The sequence below is a fragment of the Notolepis coatsorum genome, assembly GCF_963971535.1.
Source record: "Notolepis coatsorum genome assembly, chromosome: 9".
Lineage (NCBI taxonomy): Eukaryota > Metazoa > Chordata > Actinopteri > Aulopiformes > Paralepididae > Notolepis > Notolepis coatsorum.
In genome coordinates, this window is record NC_140173.1 from 23321441 (window position 1) to 23342725 (window position 21285).

At 41.9% G+C, this 21285-nt stretch overlaps 1 protein-coding gene across 2 annotated transcripts in view; it reads right to left on the reverse strand.

Annotated features, from left to right (window-relative positions):
- LOC311234538 (uncharacterized protein) overlaps positions 1-20089 on the reverse strand; it is a 38657-nt gene extending 18568 nt beyond the window's left edge. For both annotated transcript variants that reach the window (XM_084321780.1, XM_084321779.1), the window contains exon 1: positions 19992-20089. In XM_084321780.1, the coding sequence (XP_084177906.1) occupies positions 19992-20006 (15 nt within the window). In that variant the 5' untranslated portion in view covers positions 20007-20089. The remainder of the gene's footprint in view (positions 1-19991) is intronic.
- Positions 20090-21285: the final 1196 nt, after the last annotated feature.

The following is a 21285-nucleotide window of genomic DNA, read 5'->3' on the forward strand; positions in this document are numbered from 1 at the left end:
TATTTATTGTCATGATACTCCACTTGTCGGCTAACTGCTAACGTGCGCGGACTGATGACGACATCAACTCGACTTGAGACATTCGCAGCAGCATAATAAGTTAATTAAACTTGACAGACATTATATCGACGATAATTATCGATATCGAATTATATGAAAATAATTTTATCATTTTATCGCGATAACGTTTTTGGTCATATCGCCCAGCCCTACATAGACGGTAACGGTATATATCACGGTATCAGTGTTTCCGTTCGAATATTTTTTTTTGCCTGATAGGCAGGCTATATAAAGAATGACATCCTCAAGGCATGTAGATTTATAATATTTTAACTTAAAACTAGGCTACTTTTGCGTATAAAGTCATTATATTCCAAATAAAATAAGTCCCGAGTCCGTGCTGCTCCCATTGCAAACAGCCGGGCTGGATGCTGGATTTTGCTAGAAGCATATGTAGCTGCAGAGCCGCAGAGCCAGCGGCGCTTTCAGGTCTGGTCACAGCTTTCAGCCGTTGGGTGGGGGGGCGCTGTTGAGCGGACCTGACCTGAAAGCGCCGCTGGCTCTGCAGCTCTGCAGCTGCATGGTATTCGCAAATCCACTGCTGCCGCCGTCCTCCCGGCTCCCGCTGCAGCCGTCGTTATCATAACACTACACGCATATCATAATGTTTACAGCAAACTGTAGTTGATCACCAGGTATGTTTTATTAACGTAGAATAATTCATATAAGAAAAATGATAGGGACATCTCTTACCTTTCTCCACTGGTTAAAAATGCCAGGAACTGAAATTGAAACTTGCTGTGCGCCGCGGTGATATGTGTTTATTATGAAATGACAATTGCGTGTTGACACGCCCACTGCGCGAAGCCTCCTAAATATCTTTTTCCAGTTTGCACATATCTATTATCTATGACTAATTCTATCTATTTTTAGGGGCAAATGCGATTGAAATAGTCGAGCTGTGGTTACATGACGTCATTGCTATTTTAGAGCTACTCTACCGGTTACACGGTATAGTCAAAATCCATACCGTAGAGCAAATTAATACCGTTTATACCGTATACCGTTTATACCGTCCACCCCTAACTCACGGCTAATCTCGTGTTTATGATAGTTACGTTGAAAGCCACTCACGAGATTTCTCGGATTTTTTTTTAGCGATCTGAAATCATATTGCATCACGCGAGCCTACCCTAGCCTACCCAAGGGCCGCCGGCGATCAGATGTGAAAAAAGCGCCCCCCATCGTCTCCCAGATGACATCAGGGATTTTGGAATGGACTCAATGAAAATGGATGGGGGAAAAAAAAATATTCCAGTCCACATTTTCCAGTCCACTGATGCAGCCGGGGTTACCAGAGTTCATTCTGGAGACTTTGAGCCGCGGCAAGCATGAGTTCTACTGTATACACGTTAGATCTATACACTTATCGATTTTTTCGAATGGTGATCAGGAATTGGAATATACCAGATGGATACCATCTGATGTCAGGTAAGCAGGGAGCGAAATTAACTTTTTGACTCACCGGCCAGTGGCGGGTAGATGGGAAGAATCTACCCGCCAAGCATATTTCTTACCTGCCAATTTTTTTTGATTAAAATAATATATATATATATATTTTATATACATTTTTTTTTAAATAAAATATATATTATATAATCATACTTGTAGTTGTATTATCTGCGAGACATCGCCACCACGCAATAAGTCAAAAAGCTCGCTATCTGCAAACAGCTCCACTGTCTGTGTGTATACTTGAGTAGCCTCCAGCTCCAGCAATGATTCTCCGGCCCTGCAGCTAGACCCTATATTCAGCTAGACCCTACATTCAGCATGCAAGGATTCTCCGGCGATGCAGCTGGACCCTATTGGTATAACGTTGCGGTTCTTTTGTCAAATCACATTCAACATGCCCTCAGCTAGAATACGCATTCAATCAATGTTATAAGACATTGATATCAGGAGCTATCTGTAGCTACTGCTAGCCCGGTAGATAACGTTAAGACAATTTAGTTTACTGGGACAGATAGATCTAATGTGAGCTAGCTAACGTGAGCTAGCTAACGAGGGAACGGAGGTATTATGCACTCGAGTCGACTATTGCTGGAGCATTTGTTGATATCAGCAGCTATCAGTAGCTAGCCAGTAGATACCGTTAGACAATGCCAGAGGTGTGGACTCGAGTCACATGACTTGGACTCGAGTCAGACTCGAGTCACGAATTTGATGACTTTGGACTTGACTTGACCAAATCAAAAAAGACTTTGACTTCGACTTTAATACCAATGACTTGTGACTTCACTTGGACTTGAGCCTTTTGACTTGAGAAGACTTGATACCTTGGCTTCCCCCATGCCCAAAGATAAGTTATATATTAAATACTGAATGGTTCGTTAGTTACTGCGTTATCTTTATGTAGATTGGTAGCGAGCTGCAGCGTAGTTCTCCTCTCCGGTCTGAGACCAATAGGGGTCCAGCTGCAGCGCCGGAGAATCCTCTCACTGGGCAATCCTGTGGCAGCCACGAACCTTCTTTCTATAGAAGCAGCTCGGATGTTCAATCAATCAATCAATCCAATAACACACGCTCGTCGCTCACTTAAAACAGCGCACCTCCCAGCTGCTATATAGAAAGTAGTAGGTTCGTGGCTGCCACAGGCTTGCCCCTTGAGAGGATTCTCCGGTGCTGCAGCTGGACCCTACTCGCGGAGACACGCTGTGCTGTGGTGTTTACTATTTGACCGTCATGGCAGCCCCCACTAGTCACGTTTTTACAGATGGATATGGTCACAATTTCTCTTTTGTCAAGCACAAAGAAAAGATAGTTTTAGTTAAATGTAATTTGTGTCTTGGCTCAAAGATCATATCTTCTGCCCACTTTGTTTGAAACAATCCGACAGCATCCAATGAATTTGCGCCAGAGAAGAAGTAAGTTACGAACGTTAAGAACAACGGATCCAGTGGTGAAATTATACCAAATATTGCTTCGTTTGCTTATAAAAACTATGTGGTGGTCAACAAAAAACGAATTGCAGAAAATCACAGATTGAGACGCAACAACTTCCAACTACATTTGAAGCTGCATAAATAACGGTATGTAACTTGGTTTATAAACAATCAGAAATGTCTTGCTTGATGAAAGCCTAACATTAATGCTGCTCCTTAAAAAATTATTGATTGAAAATTGTATTAAAGATTGCAGAATGGGTACAATACAGTACAGCTCAATACACACAATTGTTAAGGGGATGCAGGCCAGAGAAAGACTTGCATCTTGTTTACATCAGGGTCCCCCATTTTCAATTCATCATGACACTTATGACATACAGCTATACAGTACTGTTTTATCAAGACATTTATGACATACAAGTATTACAGTACTGTATAAGAGACATAGATCATAAGAAACAGAAATATATACTACATTTGAAGGGGAAGGGGGGTTGGACATTTACAGGGGCCAGTTTTTAATTGCAGCCACCCGTAGGTGCTATTTGAGAGCGGTTTTGAAGGAGGGTATGGATTTACATTATTTTACGGCTATGGGTAGGGCGTTCCACATTGTTGTGGCATAATTGCTAAACGTGTTTAGTCCCTTGTTTGAGACGAATCTGGGTTGAACATGATTTGTGGAACTCCCTCTGGTGTTGTGGTCCTGGAATTCACTGACCTTTGGGAAGTATTTCGACATGTAGGTGGTAGTGTATCTTGTAGACCAGGCCCATTGCAAGTTGATGTACTCTGTTGTCTACTCTAAGCCATCCTAGGTTGTCAAAATGGGCAGGGGTAAGGTCAAGCAGTAGTCTGACCAGTTTGTTTTGTGATGTTTGTAATCTTGTTTTAGTGCCTTTGAGGTGCTTTGGTACCATGAGGTACAAGCATAGTCGTAGTACCCTTGAATGAGTGCTCCTGCCAGAGTCTTCAGGGTATTCTTGTTTACCAGTGAGGAGATACGGTACAAGAATAGAGTTAGTTGGTTGACTTTTTTTGATTACATTGGTTGCCATTTTGTCACAGGATGGAACCCAGGTAGGTAATTTCATCTTTCCTTGTGACAATATTGTCACCCACTGTAACAGAGAAGCCGTTGGCCTTGCTGAGTTTGTTATTTTATCCAAGAGAGAGAGAGAGAACTCGCACACAAATTAGGCCCTACCTAATTCTAATACCTAATAAACAATATGAAATATGAATATGAATATGAACAATATGAAATATGAATTGCAGAGATGCCTTGTCATTTCAGTACAGATTTTTTATACCCCAAAATTGATAAAGGGTTAAGGTTAGTTGAACCGAGGTCTGCTATTATGGATCATGTGCCTAGACTGTATATACAGGGCAGGCAGACGTTAAATAAATGATTGGTCCAAGTGGGAAGACAATATGTTGGTTATTGTTATCCTATACCTTTAAAATGGATATGGTGATTGTTGTGAAGGGCCAGATTAAACCGAATATATATATTTATTTATATATATATATTTAATTGTATTTGTATATTCTCTAATATTCCCTGATATCCCTTGTATATTCCTTGTACAATATGCATTGAATATCCATTCTAGCCTACTGAACATCCCATAATAGTCTCCATTCTACTATTGGTCGAGACCTTGGTGCCAGGCTGCCATACCCCTCAGACCCAGTTCAAACGTACCGCTCCACATGTACGAACAAGTCCTAGTTCCGCGTAGGAATCTGGCTACCGCACCACTAATGGGACTATTTGTTCATAGTGCGTATATATACTGCGCTACTAAAGTAGGACTTTCTTTTCAGTCCAGTTTCTTACCCTCCAATAGAGTCACAGACGTAAAGCCTCCCCGCGACGCCACGTGTGGGAGTAAGGCCAAGTTCGCCTACCATCGGTATTGAGACATTGTGTATATTAATATTTGAATAGTCATATTTGGCACTATATCGTCGAGTTGGACGTAGTCTATTAAGCTAATAATAGTCTGTTAATATATAGTGCTTCGTGCGGTGAGAATACTACCGTAGTCAGTACCCCATCGTTTCGGGCAGAGAACTGGCTGCTTACCCAGGGTGGTTGACCCCATGTGAAGCTGCACCCGAGGAGCCCCAGAGCCGACGAGCGAGTGGACCTGTATACCGGATTATTCTACCGACGACAGCCCGCCTTCCCAGGCACGGATTATGCTTTGTATACTTTGATTATTCCATGGATAAAGACCCCCGACACTGCCGTGTGTTGGAACCCCCCCCCCTGGAGAGGACGCAAGGTGAGGAGACGCTCTGCAAGACGAGGTCGCTTCACGTCTCTCCCCCGTGGACCGGAGAGAGCCGGCCCACAAAGAGTCCACCTGCTTTCATCTGTGGTCCAAGGATCGCCGGCGCATTGAACGGCACTACAGTGGGTTCACCTGGGATACCCTTGGCCGGACGAGGCAGCCGGATTCTACCCCCCCCCCCCCTCCTACTCCTGTCGGCTTACAAGCGACCGGATTAACCCCCCCTTAGTGTATCTAGTATATAATCATTAAAGTATCATTGCTGTTATTCCTTAACTATTCCAGGTCGTATATTTACCACCTGCGCCATCAGAGATTGGACATTCTCTATTGATATACCGACGAATACTCTTTGCCATAAAAGTGCATACTATTTCAATTCATAAATGTAATTAAGTGATTAAGTGCTAGTTAAGTATAATGGTAGTGTCTGGTTAGGAGTGAGGGATAATGGAGGTACTATCCAAGAGGGGGTCCGGGAGGGGGGGGTTTGAGCTGGAGCATATGTGTGTAGGGTTTTAGAAAATAGGTATTAGGGGTATATTATATACTAACATTTATATAATTGTAACTTCGCTGGATATACACTGTATACGGTTAAAATGTTATTATTGACTATTTTTGTTTTATCCTGTTTCTGTACTTGCATATATTTTAACCACCTTTACTGAAAGTTTCATTATACATTGTGTGTTGAGTACTGACTTTTAATAAGTTTTGTTTTGCAATAATAATAAAAAAAAAAAAAAAAAAAAAAAAAAGTGATTAAGTGCTTGCTCTACACACCATTGCTGTGTAGTAATAAACGCATACTTCGACTTCGTACATTTGTGTTGGATCCGTTTCATCTACGTGAGAGTGTTCATGATAATATATTTATGCCGTGTACTGGGTGGCCGAATATTAAGTACAAAGGTAGTGGTAGTAAGTATCATATCTAGTAATACAGTCAGGGAATTGTACCCCTCAGTTACAGTGATCCTTATTCTTTTTTTTCTCAATATACTCCTGAACTGGTTTTCAAGCAGCTCTTGCCCAATTGTATCTAGTTGTAAGACTGATTCTGAATATTATTACATTTATAGAAATTAGATTATGTTTTGCCAACAAGTTGATAATTAAACTTTTTGGTGAAACGCGTATTATGACTTGTTTAGGACTCGAAACTTAAAGGTTAGGACTTGGGACTCAACTTGGGACTCGTCAGTCTTGACTTGGGACTTGCCTGTCTTGACTTGGGACTTGACTCGGGACTTGAGTAACAAGACTTGCGACTGACTTGAGACTTGCAAAACAATGACTTGGTCCCACCTCTGGACAATGACTCGCCATGTATTAAACTAAAAGTGAATAGTTGACTGGGTCATTGTTTAAACAGTAACGGTAGCTCATGGAGGTCCGATATAGACTAGAGTAGAGCCATATGAAATCCGTTTAATTTTTTTCCAAATTCCATTAAATTTTTTTCCAAATTCCGTTTTTTCCGTTTTAATATTTCAGAATTCTGTATTTTGCTTTGTACGCTCATTTTACCATCAGAAATAGTGTCTAATAAGTGGGAATGAATAAATGTCCATAATTTAATAAGATATAACAGTCCATTTAATAAGGCTGTCTTAAATACTTCTAAGCTTCGTTCGATGGGCATGGGATTCGAATATGAAAATAAAATTCGATTATTAAAAAAATAAAAAAAATAAAAAGGTATATATATTTTTGCAAAATCAACTCTGCCTCTCTTTGTTAACTACAACAAGCAATGCTGTTTGTTATTTAAGATGAGGTCGGACTCGGCACTGACAGATTTGTGTTCATTGTGCTGCTTTTATGAAGCCTCAAATGACTGCTTACAATATTTCATGAAAGCAAAGTGTTTTGTTTGTCTAAGATTTAAAAGGGTTTAAACTTTACAGCACTGACAAAGTTGAACAAAGTGCTGTACAAGTCCCACAACATAAAAAAAAAAAAGTAAAAAAAAAAAAAAAAAAATAATCTTTTTAATAATTTTTTTTTTTATAGTTGATTCCATTTTTATTGCTCAATTCCGCGATTCCGTCCGCGATTCCGTGATCGCGGATTCCATATGGCTCTAGACTAGAGCAGACTGCCCGCATATCGCAATGGTGGCGTTTCAGGAAGTAAACAAGCCAAATGAGAGCTTCCGATTGGTCATTTGCTTTCTTTCTCATGAAACCAGTCACGTCACTCTACTGTGATTGGACCGTTGACTTGAGTGCAATGTGGGACTTGTAGTTTTTTAACGATCTCGCGGCGGAGAAAAAAAAGACGAGAGGCTATAATCTGTACTCGCACAATAAAAATAAGAGTATCGTTATGAACTACACGTCTACACGCCACACGGCGGGCAGCCCTCTAAGTGTCAAGCGCCAAAGGTAAAAACTGAGCGCCCCTGGCGGGCGGCAGGCTTTAGTTTCGGTCCCTGCAGGTAAGGAATCTATGTTATCAGTGTTAGGATTAGGGATGCCCCGATCACGTTTTTTTGCCACCAATACCGATCACCGATCGTCTTGAGCCATATCGGCCGATACCGATCCGATCGTTTTTGATTAATAAAAAATATAATTATATAATTTTTTTTTTTTTATATAAAATATATATATTATATAATTAGACTTGTACTTGTAGTTGTATTATCTGCGAGACAACGCCACCACGCAACAAGTCAAAATGCTCGCTATCTCCACTGTCTGTGTGTATTGGTTTTGATAGCTTATCAGTGAGCTGGATGCAATCCTACCTGGAGGGGAGAGAACAGATGGTAGAGGTAAACGGTACTCTATCCCCCCCCCTCACAGTGAGCTGTGGTGTTCCACAAGGAAGCATACTAGGACCGCTACTCTTCCTAATTTATGCAAATGACATGTCGTCAGCCTGTGACTGCAACTTGTTCCTGTTTGCGGACGACTCAGCCCTGCTGGTCTCTGACAAGAACAAATTGCAGGTTGAAAAAACCCTCAGCACGGAACTAGGCAAAATCTGCATATGGCTCGCTGATAACAAACTATCATTACACATGGGCAAAACAGAGTCCATTCTCTTCGGTTCAAATAACAAACTCAGCAAGACCGACGGATTCTCAGTTACAGTGGGTGACAATATTGTCACAAGGAAAGACGAAATTACCTACCTGGGTTGCCTGTACGTTAATGCCAAGCAAGCAGTGCAAAAATGCTTCCGCATTCGTCACCGCACGCTAGTGCGGTAAAGCGCCCTTCTTTTCAGACAAATGCTACCGTGCGTGCACCGGCGGCGGCGTGCTCGCTCAGGTGCGTGCGTGCGCCGGCGTGCTCGCGCGAGGTGCCCGCGCATGCGACACGAGCGGAGCTCAATATATATAAGTCACCGCCCCTTATTCAGTATCTAGCAAATAGCTCAATTGGCAAGGACACATGGCTGTGGATCCTATGGCTTGTTTGCTGGCGAGTTCGAATCCCATCGAAAATATTTTTTAACGTGATTTTTTTTTAACGTGTATTCTTTCGCCGATTAAGGTTAGGCATTGTTTCGGAGTTGGTTAAGGTTAGAACGGTTAAGTTTAGGCGCTGTTAAGGAGCTGGTTAAGGTTAGAGTTTGTCAAAGAGAATGGCAATATAATTTCTAAGGTTAAGGTTAAGGTTAGGCATTGTTTCGGAGTTGGTTAAGGTTAGAACGGTTAAGTTTAGGCGTTGTTAAGGAGCTGGTTAAGGTTAGAGTTTGTCAAAGAGAATGGCAATAGACAGCCTATTTCCGCGCGACCTGGGCGCTGGGCGGCGGAAAATGAAAGGCGCATTACTGCATGCCACTACGGTACATTTTTGCACTGCTTGCTTGGCATAAAGCTACACGCACCTGGGTTCCATCCTAGAGGCAAATCTTTCCTGTGACAAAATGGCATCCAATGTAATAAAAAAAAGTCAACCAACGAACTAGATTCTTGTACCGGATCTCCTCTCTGGTAAACAAGAATACCCTGAAGACTCTGGCAGGAGCACTCATTCAAGGGTACTATGACTATGCGTGCACCTCATGGTACCAAAGCACCTCAAAGGCGCTTAAAACAAAATTACAAACATCACAAAACAAACTGGTCAGACTACTACTTGACCTGAACCCCAGAACCCACCTCACCCCTGCCCACTTTGCCAACCTAGGATGGCTTAGAGTAGACGACAGAGTACAGCAACTTGCAATGGGCCTGGTCTACAAGATACACTATACGACCGGGGTGCCCATGTACATGTCAAAATACTTCCCAAAGGTCAGTGAATACCACAACCACTACACCAGAGGAAGCTCAACAAATCATGTTAAACCCAGATTCGGCTCAAACAAGGGACTAAACACGTTTCGCAATTATGCCACAACAATGTGGAACGCCCTACCCAAAGCTGTAAAGGAATGTGAATCCCTGCCCACATTCAAAACCGCTCTTAAAGAGCACCTACGGGAGGCTGCAATTCGAAACTGGCCACCGTAAATGCCCAAAACCCCCACCACCTCCTAATAGACAGTCTCCTCACCACCGCATGTATATATTCCCTCCCCGCCGTATGTATATTTCCCTCCCACCCACCCACCCCCTCCTAATGTACAGTCCCCTCCCCATCATATGTATATACGCTGTCAGGATCTAGGGGTAACAGTACTGTATATTTGAATACCGTTATGTCACAAATGTATCAGTACTAAATACTGAACATTTTTCACATTAACATTAACAGCTTAAAAAACAAATTGGATGAAATCAAACAATTATTCATAAATGGTAAGGCAAACATACTGTGCTTCTCAGAAACTAAGCTTGACGATTCTGTAAAAGATCCAGAGATAGAGATTGAGAACTACTCAATAATTAGGAATGATAGGAACAAACATGGAGGTGGTGTCTGTATGTACATACACAAGGACACCAAATTCACCAACAGAAATGACCTGAATCATAAATCAATTGAAACTGTATGGGTGGAAATCCTATTCGAAAGGGCGAAATCCCTACTAGTTGGCACAGTCTACAGGCCGCCAGATCATAGTGATTTTTATGATACACTGGATGGGTGTTTAGCTGGAGTTGAGGATGTAGACAAAATTCTTATTGGAGACTGGAACACGGATATGCAACGAAAAGATGCACCCGTCTTCAAGTCATTCAGTAGGTTTTGTGATCTGCACGGCCTCAGCCAGCTAATCACCCAACCCACACGTGTATGTGAATCAACTCAGACTACCATTGACCTCATTCTGACCTCCGACAAGTCCAAGATCTCCAAGAAAGGGGTTATAGCATGCGGGTTAAGTGATCATTATATGATATTCTGTACCCGCAAAAAACTAAAACAAAAGGCTGGCTGCCACAAAACAGTCACATCTAGAGACCTTAAAACCTACTCTAGCGAGGCCTTTAACCTTGAACTGGAGAGCCTGGACTGGTCAGATGAACTCAATGGTACACTGGTTGAAGAAACATGGCTTGGTTTCAAAACCAAATTCTCAACCATACTAAACGACATGGCCCCCCTAAGAACCACCAGGGTAAAAAATCGCGCTGAGCCGTGGATGCACTCCGAAATACTGGCCGCTATGAAAACCAGAGACAAAAAATGCTCTGAGTTTCGTAAAAGTCAGTCAAAGCTTACTAAAAGCACGAGCAGTGAACTCCAAGCCCACGTGACTGAACTCAAACTAGAAAGAAACAGACTAAGAAACGACGTAAACTCCATGATCAAAACTGCAAAAAAGAATTTCATCAATGACAAAACTGAGGAAAACAAAAACAAACCACGTGAACTTTGGAAATTACTCAATAATCAACTAGGATGCAGTAAAAAACTTAAAACCAGATTCTCAAACATAAACATAAAAACGGACAACACGCTCATCACAGACAAGCTGGATGTAGCCAATTACTTAAACATTTTCTTCACAAACATAGCCACAACACTGGTAAACAAACTACCCTCCCACTCAGGGCTTTATGGGGTAGAACACATAGTAGCTTACTACAAAAACCTAGGGGTCCGCAAGGACGACTTCAAGCTGGAAATGGTAACAACAGATGAGGTACTCAATAAACTGAGCGCCCTCCAACCTAACAAGGCCACTGGCCATGACAACATCCCCTCCAAATTCCTCAGAGACTCAGCAGCCGCCATCACCCCAATCATCACACACATAATAAACCTCTCCATAAAACAGGGACACGTCCCCAAGGACTTCAAAATTGCTAGGGTGACCCCTCTGCACAAAAAGGGCAGCAAATTAGACCCAGGCAACTACCGCCCTGTTTCTATTCTCACCTCCATCTCGAAAGTCATGGAAAAAATAGTCTACGAACAGGTCGAAAAGTACCTAGCGGAAAAAAATCTAATCTACGAATTCCAATCTGGCTTCAGAACATCCCACTCCACTGACACATGCCTTCTCTATTTGAATGACCACATCAAACAAGAGGTGGACGCAGGCAAATACTGCGGCATGGTCATGCTGGACCTACAAAAGGCCTTTGACACGGTCAATCACTCCATTCTGATTGACAAGCTAAAAGCAATTGGTTTTGATAGTCTATCAGTGAGCTGGATGCAATCCTACCTTGAGGGGAGGGAACAGATGGTGGAGGTAAACGGTACCCTATCCCCCCCTCTCACAGTGAGCTGTGGTGTTCCACAAGGAAGCATACTAGGACCGCTACTGTTCCTAATTTATGCAAATGACATGTCGTCAGCTTGTGACTGCAACTTGTTCCTGTTTGCGGACGACTCAGCCCTGCTGGTCTCTGACAAGAACAAGTTACAGGTTGAAAAAACCCTCAGCTCGGAACTAGGCAGAATCTGCATATGGCTCGCTGATAACAAACTATCATTACACATGGGCAAAACAGAGTCCATTCTCTTCGGTTCAAATAACAAACTCAGCAAGACCGACGGCTTCTCAGTTACAGTGGGTGACAATATTGTCACAAGGAAAGATGAAATTACCTACCTGGGTTCCATCCTAGAGGCTAATCTCTCCTGTGACAAAATGGCATCCAATGTAATAAAAAAAGTCAACCAACGAACTCGATTCTTGTACCGGATCTCCTCTCTGGTAAACAAGAATACCCTGAAGACTCTGGCAGGAGCACTCATTCAGGGGTACTACGACTATGCTTGCACCTCATGGTACCAAAGCACCTCAAAGGCGCTAAAAACAAAATTACAAACATCTCAAAACAAACTGGTCAGACTACTGCTTGACCTTACTCCTAGAACCCACCTCACCCCTGCCCACTTTGACAACCTAGGATGGCTTAGAGTAGATGACAGAGTACAGCAACTTGCAATGGGCCTGGTCTACAAGATACACTACACGACCAAGGTACCCATGTACATGGCAAAATACTTCCCAAAGGTCAGTGAATACCACGATCACAACACCAGAGGGAGCTCCACAAATCATGTTAAACCCAGATTCGGCTCAAATAAGGGACTAAACACGTTTCGCAATTATGCCACATCAATGTGGAACGCCCTACCCAAAGCTGTAAAGGAATGTGGATCACTACCCACTTTCAAAACCTCTCTCAAGAGACACCTACGGGAGACTGCAATTCAACACTGGCCCCTGTAAATATCCTAACCCAACCCCCTCCAATGTACAGTCATTTACCTAGTATGGTTGTCAATAGTCCAATGTACAATTTTGTTTGTTTGTACAGAGTCTCCCCCCCCTCAATGTACAGTTTTGCTTGTCTATACAGTGTGCCCCCCCCCCCCCCCCAACCACCTCCAATGTAAATTACCCAGTATGGTTGTCAATATCCCAGTGTACCCAACCCCCCCCACCCAACCTCCTCCAATGTACAGTTTCTACGTCAAATGTATATACTCCCTTTTCTTGACTCCTTCTGTATCACAAACAGTACTGTATTTGCAAATCTGGTATGTCATAAATGTATAGATGTAGCAGTACTGACTATCTGTATGTCATGTATGTCATATATGTCCTGATGAATTGAAAATGGGGGACCCTGGTGGAAACAAGACGAAAGTCTTTCTCTGGTCTGCATCCCCTTAACAATTGTGTGTATTGAGCTGTACTGTATTGTACCCATTCTGCAATCTGTTAATAAAGTTTTCAATCAATCAATCAATCAAACCTATATGTCCCTATGCCATAAATGTCATGTATGTTGTGTATGTCATAAATGTCTATATGAATTGAAAATGGGGGACCCTGATGGAAACAAGACAAACGTCTTTCTCAGGTCTGCATCCCCTTAACAATTGTATGTATTGAGCCGTACTGTATTGTACCCATTCTGCAATCTGTTAAATAAAGTTTTCATTCATTCATTCATTCATACTCTTGCTTTGATCAAATCACATTCGGCTCTGCAGATTTACCCTAGGCTCTGCAGATATACCCTACTCCCTCAGCTATCCCCGTTAGTGACTGCGACGCAAGCCGGGCTTCGAATATGCATCGAATGAGTGTTATAAGACATTGATATCAGGAGCTGTCTGTAGCTACTGCTAGCCGGAAATATAACGTTAAGACAACGCCTCAGTGAACTATTTAGTAGGGATGCACCGATATGAAAATTTGCCACCGATACCGATACCGATTGTTCAACTAACACAATCGGCCGATACCGATACCGATTTTTGTGGCAAAATAATTTTTTTAAATATTTTTTAAATATAAATTTTTTTTTGTAATATTTTTTTTTGTATTTTTTTTATGAAACTACTGTATATTTGTCTTACAAATTGTGCTCACCGATATGAACATAGGCCTCTTTACTTACTTAAAAAAAGGAAACATCAAGAAATAGCACTATCTCTCTCCCAGTATGTTCTGCAGGGCTGCAGCTAGATACTAGTTCTCCCAGCATGGTCTACCTGCTGGGCTGCAGCGAGATACTATTGTCTCAACCAATGACATTTTGATTGACAGTCGATTCTGCCAATTACGTCACACACCGCTTGCACCCGGCTCTGCTGTTACCACCAATCGGCAAGCCGTATACATTTTTTACTTCGGCTTTCGTCCGCCATTGATTTTGAGTTGACGAGAGGATTTCTAGAACACGGCGCGGCTGACGTTTAGCTTTTAGCTCCGCAGGATGACTTAAATGAGGCATAATGATTTTACTGCAACTAATGTTATAATAAAACAAAGCCTTTCTATACATGTGTCTGATTGAAAACGTTATTAACAGATTGCAGAATGGGTAAAACGCAGGGCTCTGTGAGCAACGGAAGGAACTGAGCTAGTATGAACGCTTGCTACGTTCGGGTAAATAATATGCTGATGTTATGAACGTGTAACACTAACTATATAATGTTAATGCCACAAAACGAATGCCTTGTTAATCATAACTAGTAACTTTGATGCAGTAGCTTGTGTGTGTGGGCCGGGGGCGGCGTTGTGCAGGTAGGTTGCGAGTGAACTTTTTTTTGTCTTGACGCTACACAAATTGATGGATATTTATCGGCTACTGCCATGTTATAATAAAACAAAGCCTTTCTATACATGTGTCTGATTGAAAACGTTATTAACAGATTGCAGAATGGGTAAAACTCAGGGCTCTGTGAGCAACGGAAGGAACTGAGCTAGTATGAACGCTTGCTACGTTCGGGTAAATAATATGCTGATGTTATTGTCCGTGTAACACTAACTATATAAGTTAATGCCACAAAACGAATGCCTTGTTAATCATAACTAGTAGTAACTTTGATGCAGTAGCTTGTGTGTGTGTGGGGGACGGCGGGCGTTGTGCAGGTAGGTCGCGAGTGAATTATTTTTTTTTGCCTTTTGACGCTACACAAATTGATGGTTATTTATCGGTGACTGCTATCGGCACATTTCAGCTTATCGGCCGATAGGCCGATAGCAGTCAACAAGGCACTTATCGGCCGATACCGATACCCGACCGATATATCGGTGCACCCCTACTATTTAGTTGAATGGGACATTTCGTTTTGAACAGTGAGCTAAGCTAACGTGAGCTAACAGAGGTATCATACACTAGTACTAGATAACTAGACTATTGCTGGAGCATTTGTTGATATCAGGAGCTATCAGTAGCTAGCCGGCTAGATACCGTTCAGTTAGACAATGCCTCATCATGTATTAAACTAAAAGTGAATAGTTGACTGGGTCATTTTGTAACGGTAGCTAACGTTAGCTCATGGAGGTCCCGTCCCACTAGACTAGACTAGACCCGTGTTTACATGCGTGCGGGAGGAGCTGGAGGAGGAGCAGACGCGCAGCACTGTGTGCAGCTCCCGGTGTCTGAAACAGAACTCAGCGAGTGAGATCTGTTTTGACGATCGGCGAAAATAAAGCAGTATCACCGATCACCGATCGCATATTTATACTGATTATCGGCCGATAACGATCGGTGGCCGATCGATCGGGGCATCCCTAGTTAGGATAATCAGACTCGTTTTGATGAAGATATAAGCTTTTTTCTGATATGTACTCCAGCGGTTTCACTGTAAAATCCATGAGGAAATGAAAACGGCTATTATCAGCGCGCGCCTCGAATGTGCGTGTGCGCACATATACTATTGATCATCTAGCGTTTATTTGAAAACGATTCATAAATAGGCAGACAAATATCAACGTTCTGGAATATTCCAGTAAAAGGAGATTATCACAGAATGGGCTGTTTTTTTTACCTCAAAACGGGTGCTTTTCAAACTGCTCTCAAACGGAAATGAAGCGATAAAAAACCAATCTGCCTTGACAGCACTGACTGGAAAATGATTTTGATAAGCGACGGGCAGATTAGACACATAGCCATAATAAAACATAGATTAGGCGATATTAACGTTAACATTGGCGCCGATGGTGGCATTCAAGCACTAAGTTGTGTGCCCCCTGGTGGCACTGAAAGTGTCAACAGGTTGTTTTTATTTGATTTGACATTTAAAAAAAATTCAAGATTCGAGAAAACATCAAGGATGAAACACAATAAAGTCTAGACTTATTTCCATTGTGGTCCCTGGTCTCAGACAGATAAGCAATACAAAAACATGACTACAAATAACAATATGACAAACTACATAGACATTAGGGGTGGGAATCACCAGTTTCATCACGATACGATATTGATTATTTGGACAACGATACGATATTTGCCGATATCACAAAGTCTGCCACGATACGATTCTATTTGATTCAGGTGCCTGCTATCGATATGAGATGATATTATATGCCCATTCAGTAACATTTAGATCAACTCAAAAAAGGCAACGGAAATATCATTTGACATTTTTATTTTTGAGCTCTTCCAAAATGAAAAAATTTTATTGTTTTTAATACAAATAGACCTCCTGTTCACTGTAAAGTGCCACGTTTTGATAAATTGAGCTTTAAACTTTAAGTAAACATTTTTGGAACTCACAAGTCACAACACGCAACCTAAAACCCCTCTTTCCAAACGCAGACACACACAGGGAGAATGCCCCCCCCCTTCCCCAGTCCCTAATGGACCTCTGCTGTTCTCTCTATATGGCTCTGATCAGCTTAGTTAGCTTACACTAACGCAACGTTAATTTCGGTATTTAACGTGACGTTGGCATAAAGGAATGGCGAGGATGCAAAGCATGTTAGATGCATTTGACCCAGGGCTGTACGTTAACTTTTTTTGCACATAGCACTGGTGCTACAGAGGTTGATAGTTTTGTAGCACAGGCCAAAATCTTGTAGCACAAGTATAAAACATGTTATATTTGTAACAGTCACAAATGTGCCTATTGTATTTGTGTTATTTAGTTGCAGTGCCATGTTTGGCTGTCATTTAGTATATCGCCATGTGTTATTATTACTATAATAGTAATACTCTCATATGCTATTTTCAATTAATATCATAAACAACATAAGGAATATTAGCATAATTTTGAGTGGACTGAAGGAATGAGTCAGCGTTAATAGTTTTAAATGCAAATAATTTATTGAAACATAGAAGTGGGGTCGGTTGGGACACACACACACAATGGGGGACCCTGATGTAAACAAGACAAACGTCTTTCTCTGGTCTGCATCCCCTTAACAATTGTGTGTATTGAGCCGTACTGTACTGTACCCATTCTGCAATCTGTTAAATAAAGTTTACATTCATTCATTCACACACACTGTTTCAACTCACCACCCCTGCATCATATTGTAGTCTAGTCTGTCTTCAAACTTCCACTCCTCTCGAAATTTTTTATATTTGAATATCAACATTATCTGTCCATCCTCAGTTTACTATAATATACTCCTGTCCTGAGTCCTGACTAGTGACTTCATCGTCTTTCCAAACGCACGCACGCGCACACACACACACACACACACACAGGGAAGGGGAGAGAGTGCCCCCCCATTTCCCTTTCCACACTGTGTCTGCTGGCTCTGCCTGTGATCAGGATTAGCTTGTTAGCTTGCTAACGTTGTAGTGATTGTAATGGTACATAAACGTTAATTTCGGGCGATGTGCGCATAAAGGAATGGCGACGGTGCAAAGCATGTAGATGCATTTGACCCGTTGCGAGAAAAAAAAAACACCACAGACTTATTTCGGGACGTGTAGGCGCACTGCTGTGTTACGCAGCAGCAGTGCGCACCAACACGCTGCTCTGCTTGCAAGCACGGATAGGGCGGATATGACTCGTCGAGTTGTCACGGAGTTTTTTCAAAATAAGAGTATCATATGCACCTGAATGTTGCTAGCTTTCGAGCCTAGTTATTATAGCTGGAGCTGCGCGTGGGCAGAAATGAGACCCGCTACAGGATTTTCAAAATAAGAGTATCTATATGAACCGAATCCCTATCGCACCAGTGCTGGTGAAGTAAATCCATTCATCGCACAGACCGCTGTTGCTGTAGCACGTGCGATATATATCTCGCACTGTACAGGCCTGATTTGACCCGTTGTGGGGAAAAAAACAGGCACTTATTTCGGGTCGCAAAATAGGCGGACTCTGAAGCAATGCTGTCTAACGTCTACACACGCTGAGCTTCACTGACCTACTGTTGTTGTTGCGGCCGGGCGGATATGCTCACCAGGGGAGTTTCAAAATAAGAGTATCGCAATATGAATCGATCTTTTTACGTTGCATCGATCCTATTTGATAATTGATAATAGATCGATATATCGTCCCACCCCTAATAGACATGTCCATTTTAAGTGCAGTACAACGTAGCCACAGACAACATTTTCATACATTTTTAAATCTAGTTTTTAACATTGTCAAGGAGCCATGATTTGACTTTTCTTAAAATTGTGTCGGCTGTGAAGGTAGAAAATTCCAATTTGTGGCTCCACAGAATTTAAAAGAACATTTAACCATATTTGTTTTGAACCTTGGAATACACAGGTCGGCAATGTTGGCTCTGGTGTTATGGGTATGCATGTCCCTATTCGACTGAAAATAATTTGTAAGATAATTGGGGGCCCTATTGTTATAAATGTTGTGAAGTATATTGAGCTGAAGTTGCAGAGGAAGCCGCCCAACAACTGGAAGTGTTGTTTGCCCACATGTGCTCTGGAGGCTAGTCCTAAAGTTGCAGAGGAAGCCGCCCAACAACTGGAAGTGTTGTTTGCCCACATGTGCTCTGGAGGCTAGTCCTAAAGTTGCAGAGGAAGCCAAGCCAGCCCAACAACTGGAAGTGTTTGCCATAATTTAAAACATAGATTAGGCGATATTAATGTTAACATTGGAGTGGATTTGGGTATTCAAGGGGGTAAAAAGGAAAACACGGACTGGCTCCCAAAGTGTTAACAATTGTGTGTATATTGAGCCGTACTGTATTGTACCCATTCTGCAATCTGTTAATTCAAATGTTCAATCAATCAGTATATATGTTATTTATTTTTGGTATAGTGCTTAACAAGCATAATTTAATGTTGCCCAGTTGTGGCCTGTTGAGGGGCAATACATATCAAAAGTTCCAAAACATCTATTGTGTTTGTATGATCCACTATAATGGGGTTCCCAAGGTCAGGGTCGCGACCCCGAGTTGGCATAACAAGCTAGCCCCATAAGTGGACATTACCCCGCGGATATGTCCCGCTGTAAAGACTACTGTGTGGACTGGACTGTCTGGACATCTACAGACTAGTGTTGTATGTCATGTGAATGGACCTATCTCAAACCCTGCCCTCTTTTCTTGATCCTCCAATCACAACTGTCGCTTACCTCGGACAGACTTTAGACCATATTAGGCGCTCATGCGCCGGAAGTAGTTAATCCCATGTATGCTACGGAAACAACGCTGTGTGTGTGTCTACGAGAAGCCAAATAAACACAACAACCTCTGGAGTTAAAGCAGGTCGTCAAGAGTGTTTATTATATCGGTCATAACCTGAACAAAACTAAGAGAAAGATGACAATACCATGGAGACAATAGAGGCCGTCTAGTCGACTCTAAAACAAGCTAAGCTAACAGTAGCCCAGCTAAGCTAACACTAGCTCCAGCTAAGCTAACACTAGCCCCAGCTAAGCTAACACTAGCTCCAGCTACAGAAGGAAAACTACAGAAATATACCAGATAACAGTAACGAAAATAACTATTGTAATGAACGTGGAGCAAGACCGAAAACAAAAACGAGAGAGAGACAGAGAGCTAATGGCTGGCTATGCTAACTAGGCCAACATCAACCACCACGAGTGATCAGAAGCAGCTGTGGACGCTGCTAACAACACAGTAAGAGGAGAACTCCCCTCAAACACTGAAGACATGCAGCTAGAAAACACATTTCAGTCACTACCTGACGAGCCTCCATCACCAGGAGGACGGGACTCAGATGTCAGTCCCACTAGAGACACGATCAGGACAGAGGAGCAGCAGCAGGACCACACTCACTGGAGCCTCGCTGTCTCGCTGATACTGATGTCTGCTGTGAACGTAACATGTGGCTGCAGCCCCGGAGGCTCGTTTTTACGCGAGAGCGCCACCTACCGGATTGGATGACAATCAGAGTGTTTGAGTCCCTTGAATGTGAATTTGAAGTTTTATTTGTTTAACGTTAAAAACATTCCGAGGTGCGTAGTGGACAAGTTTAATAACTAGCCTACTAAGTATTTTAAAAAAAAATACCATTTATAGACAACTAGTATCTGCGATACCTTCATCTTGGAATGCTATGATTAGTAGGGACAATCAAGAATGATATGTGGCTTTTGAACTATGAAAATAACAAAGAAATACTCACTGGAGCCTCGCTGTCTCGCTGATACTGATGTCTGCTGTGAACGTAACATGTGGCTGCAGCCCCGGAGGCTCGTTTTTACGCGAGAGCGCCACCTACCGGATTGGATGACAATCAGAGTGTTTGAGTCCCTTGAATGTGAATTTGAAGTTTTATTTGTTTAACGTTAAAAACATTCCGAGGTGCGTAGTGGACAAGTTTAATAACTAGCCTACTAAGTATTTTTTTTAAAATACCATTTATAGACAACTAGTATCTGCGATACCTTCATCTTGGAATGCTATGATTAGTAGGGACAATCAAGAATGATATGTGGCTTTTGAACTATGAAAATAACAAAGAAATATAACTTTGTTTTGCATTGTAAAGAATTATGTGATATGCCATACTGTTTTCAGTCATACTGGGAGGGTTAGGGTTATATAACATGTTATAACAGGACTGGTATAAACTACAGGTGTACTGTGTGTATTATATAACATGTTATAACAGTACTGGTATAAACTAACATGTTATAACAGGACTGGTATAAACTTACTGTGTGTATTATATAACATGTTATAACAGGACTGGTATAAACTAACATGTTATAACAGGACTGGTATATAAACTACAGGTGTATGTGTGTATTATATAACATGTTATAACAGGACTGGTATAAACTACAGGTGTACTGTGTGTATTATATAACATGTTATAACAGGACTGGTATAAACTACAGGTGTACTGTGTGTATTATATAAAATGTTATAACAGTACTGGTATAAACTAACATGTTATAACAGGACTGGTATAAACTACAGGTGTACTGTGGTTCTATAGCATGTAATGCTGGTTATTGTATGTATTGTGT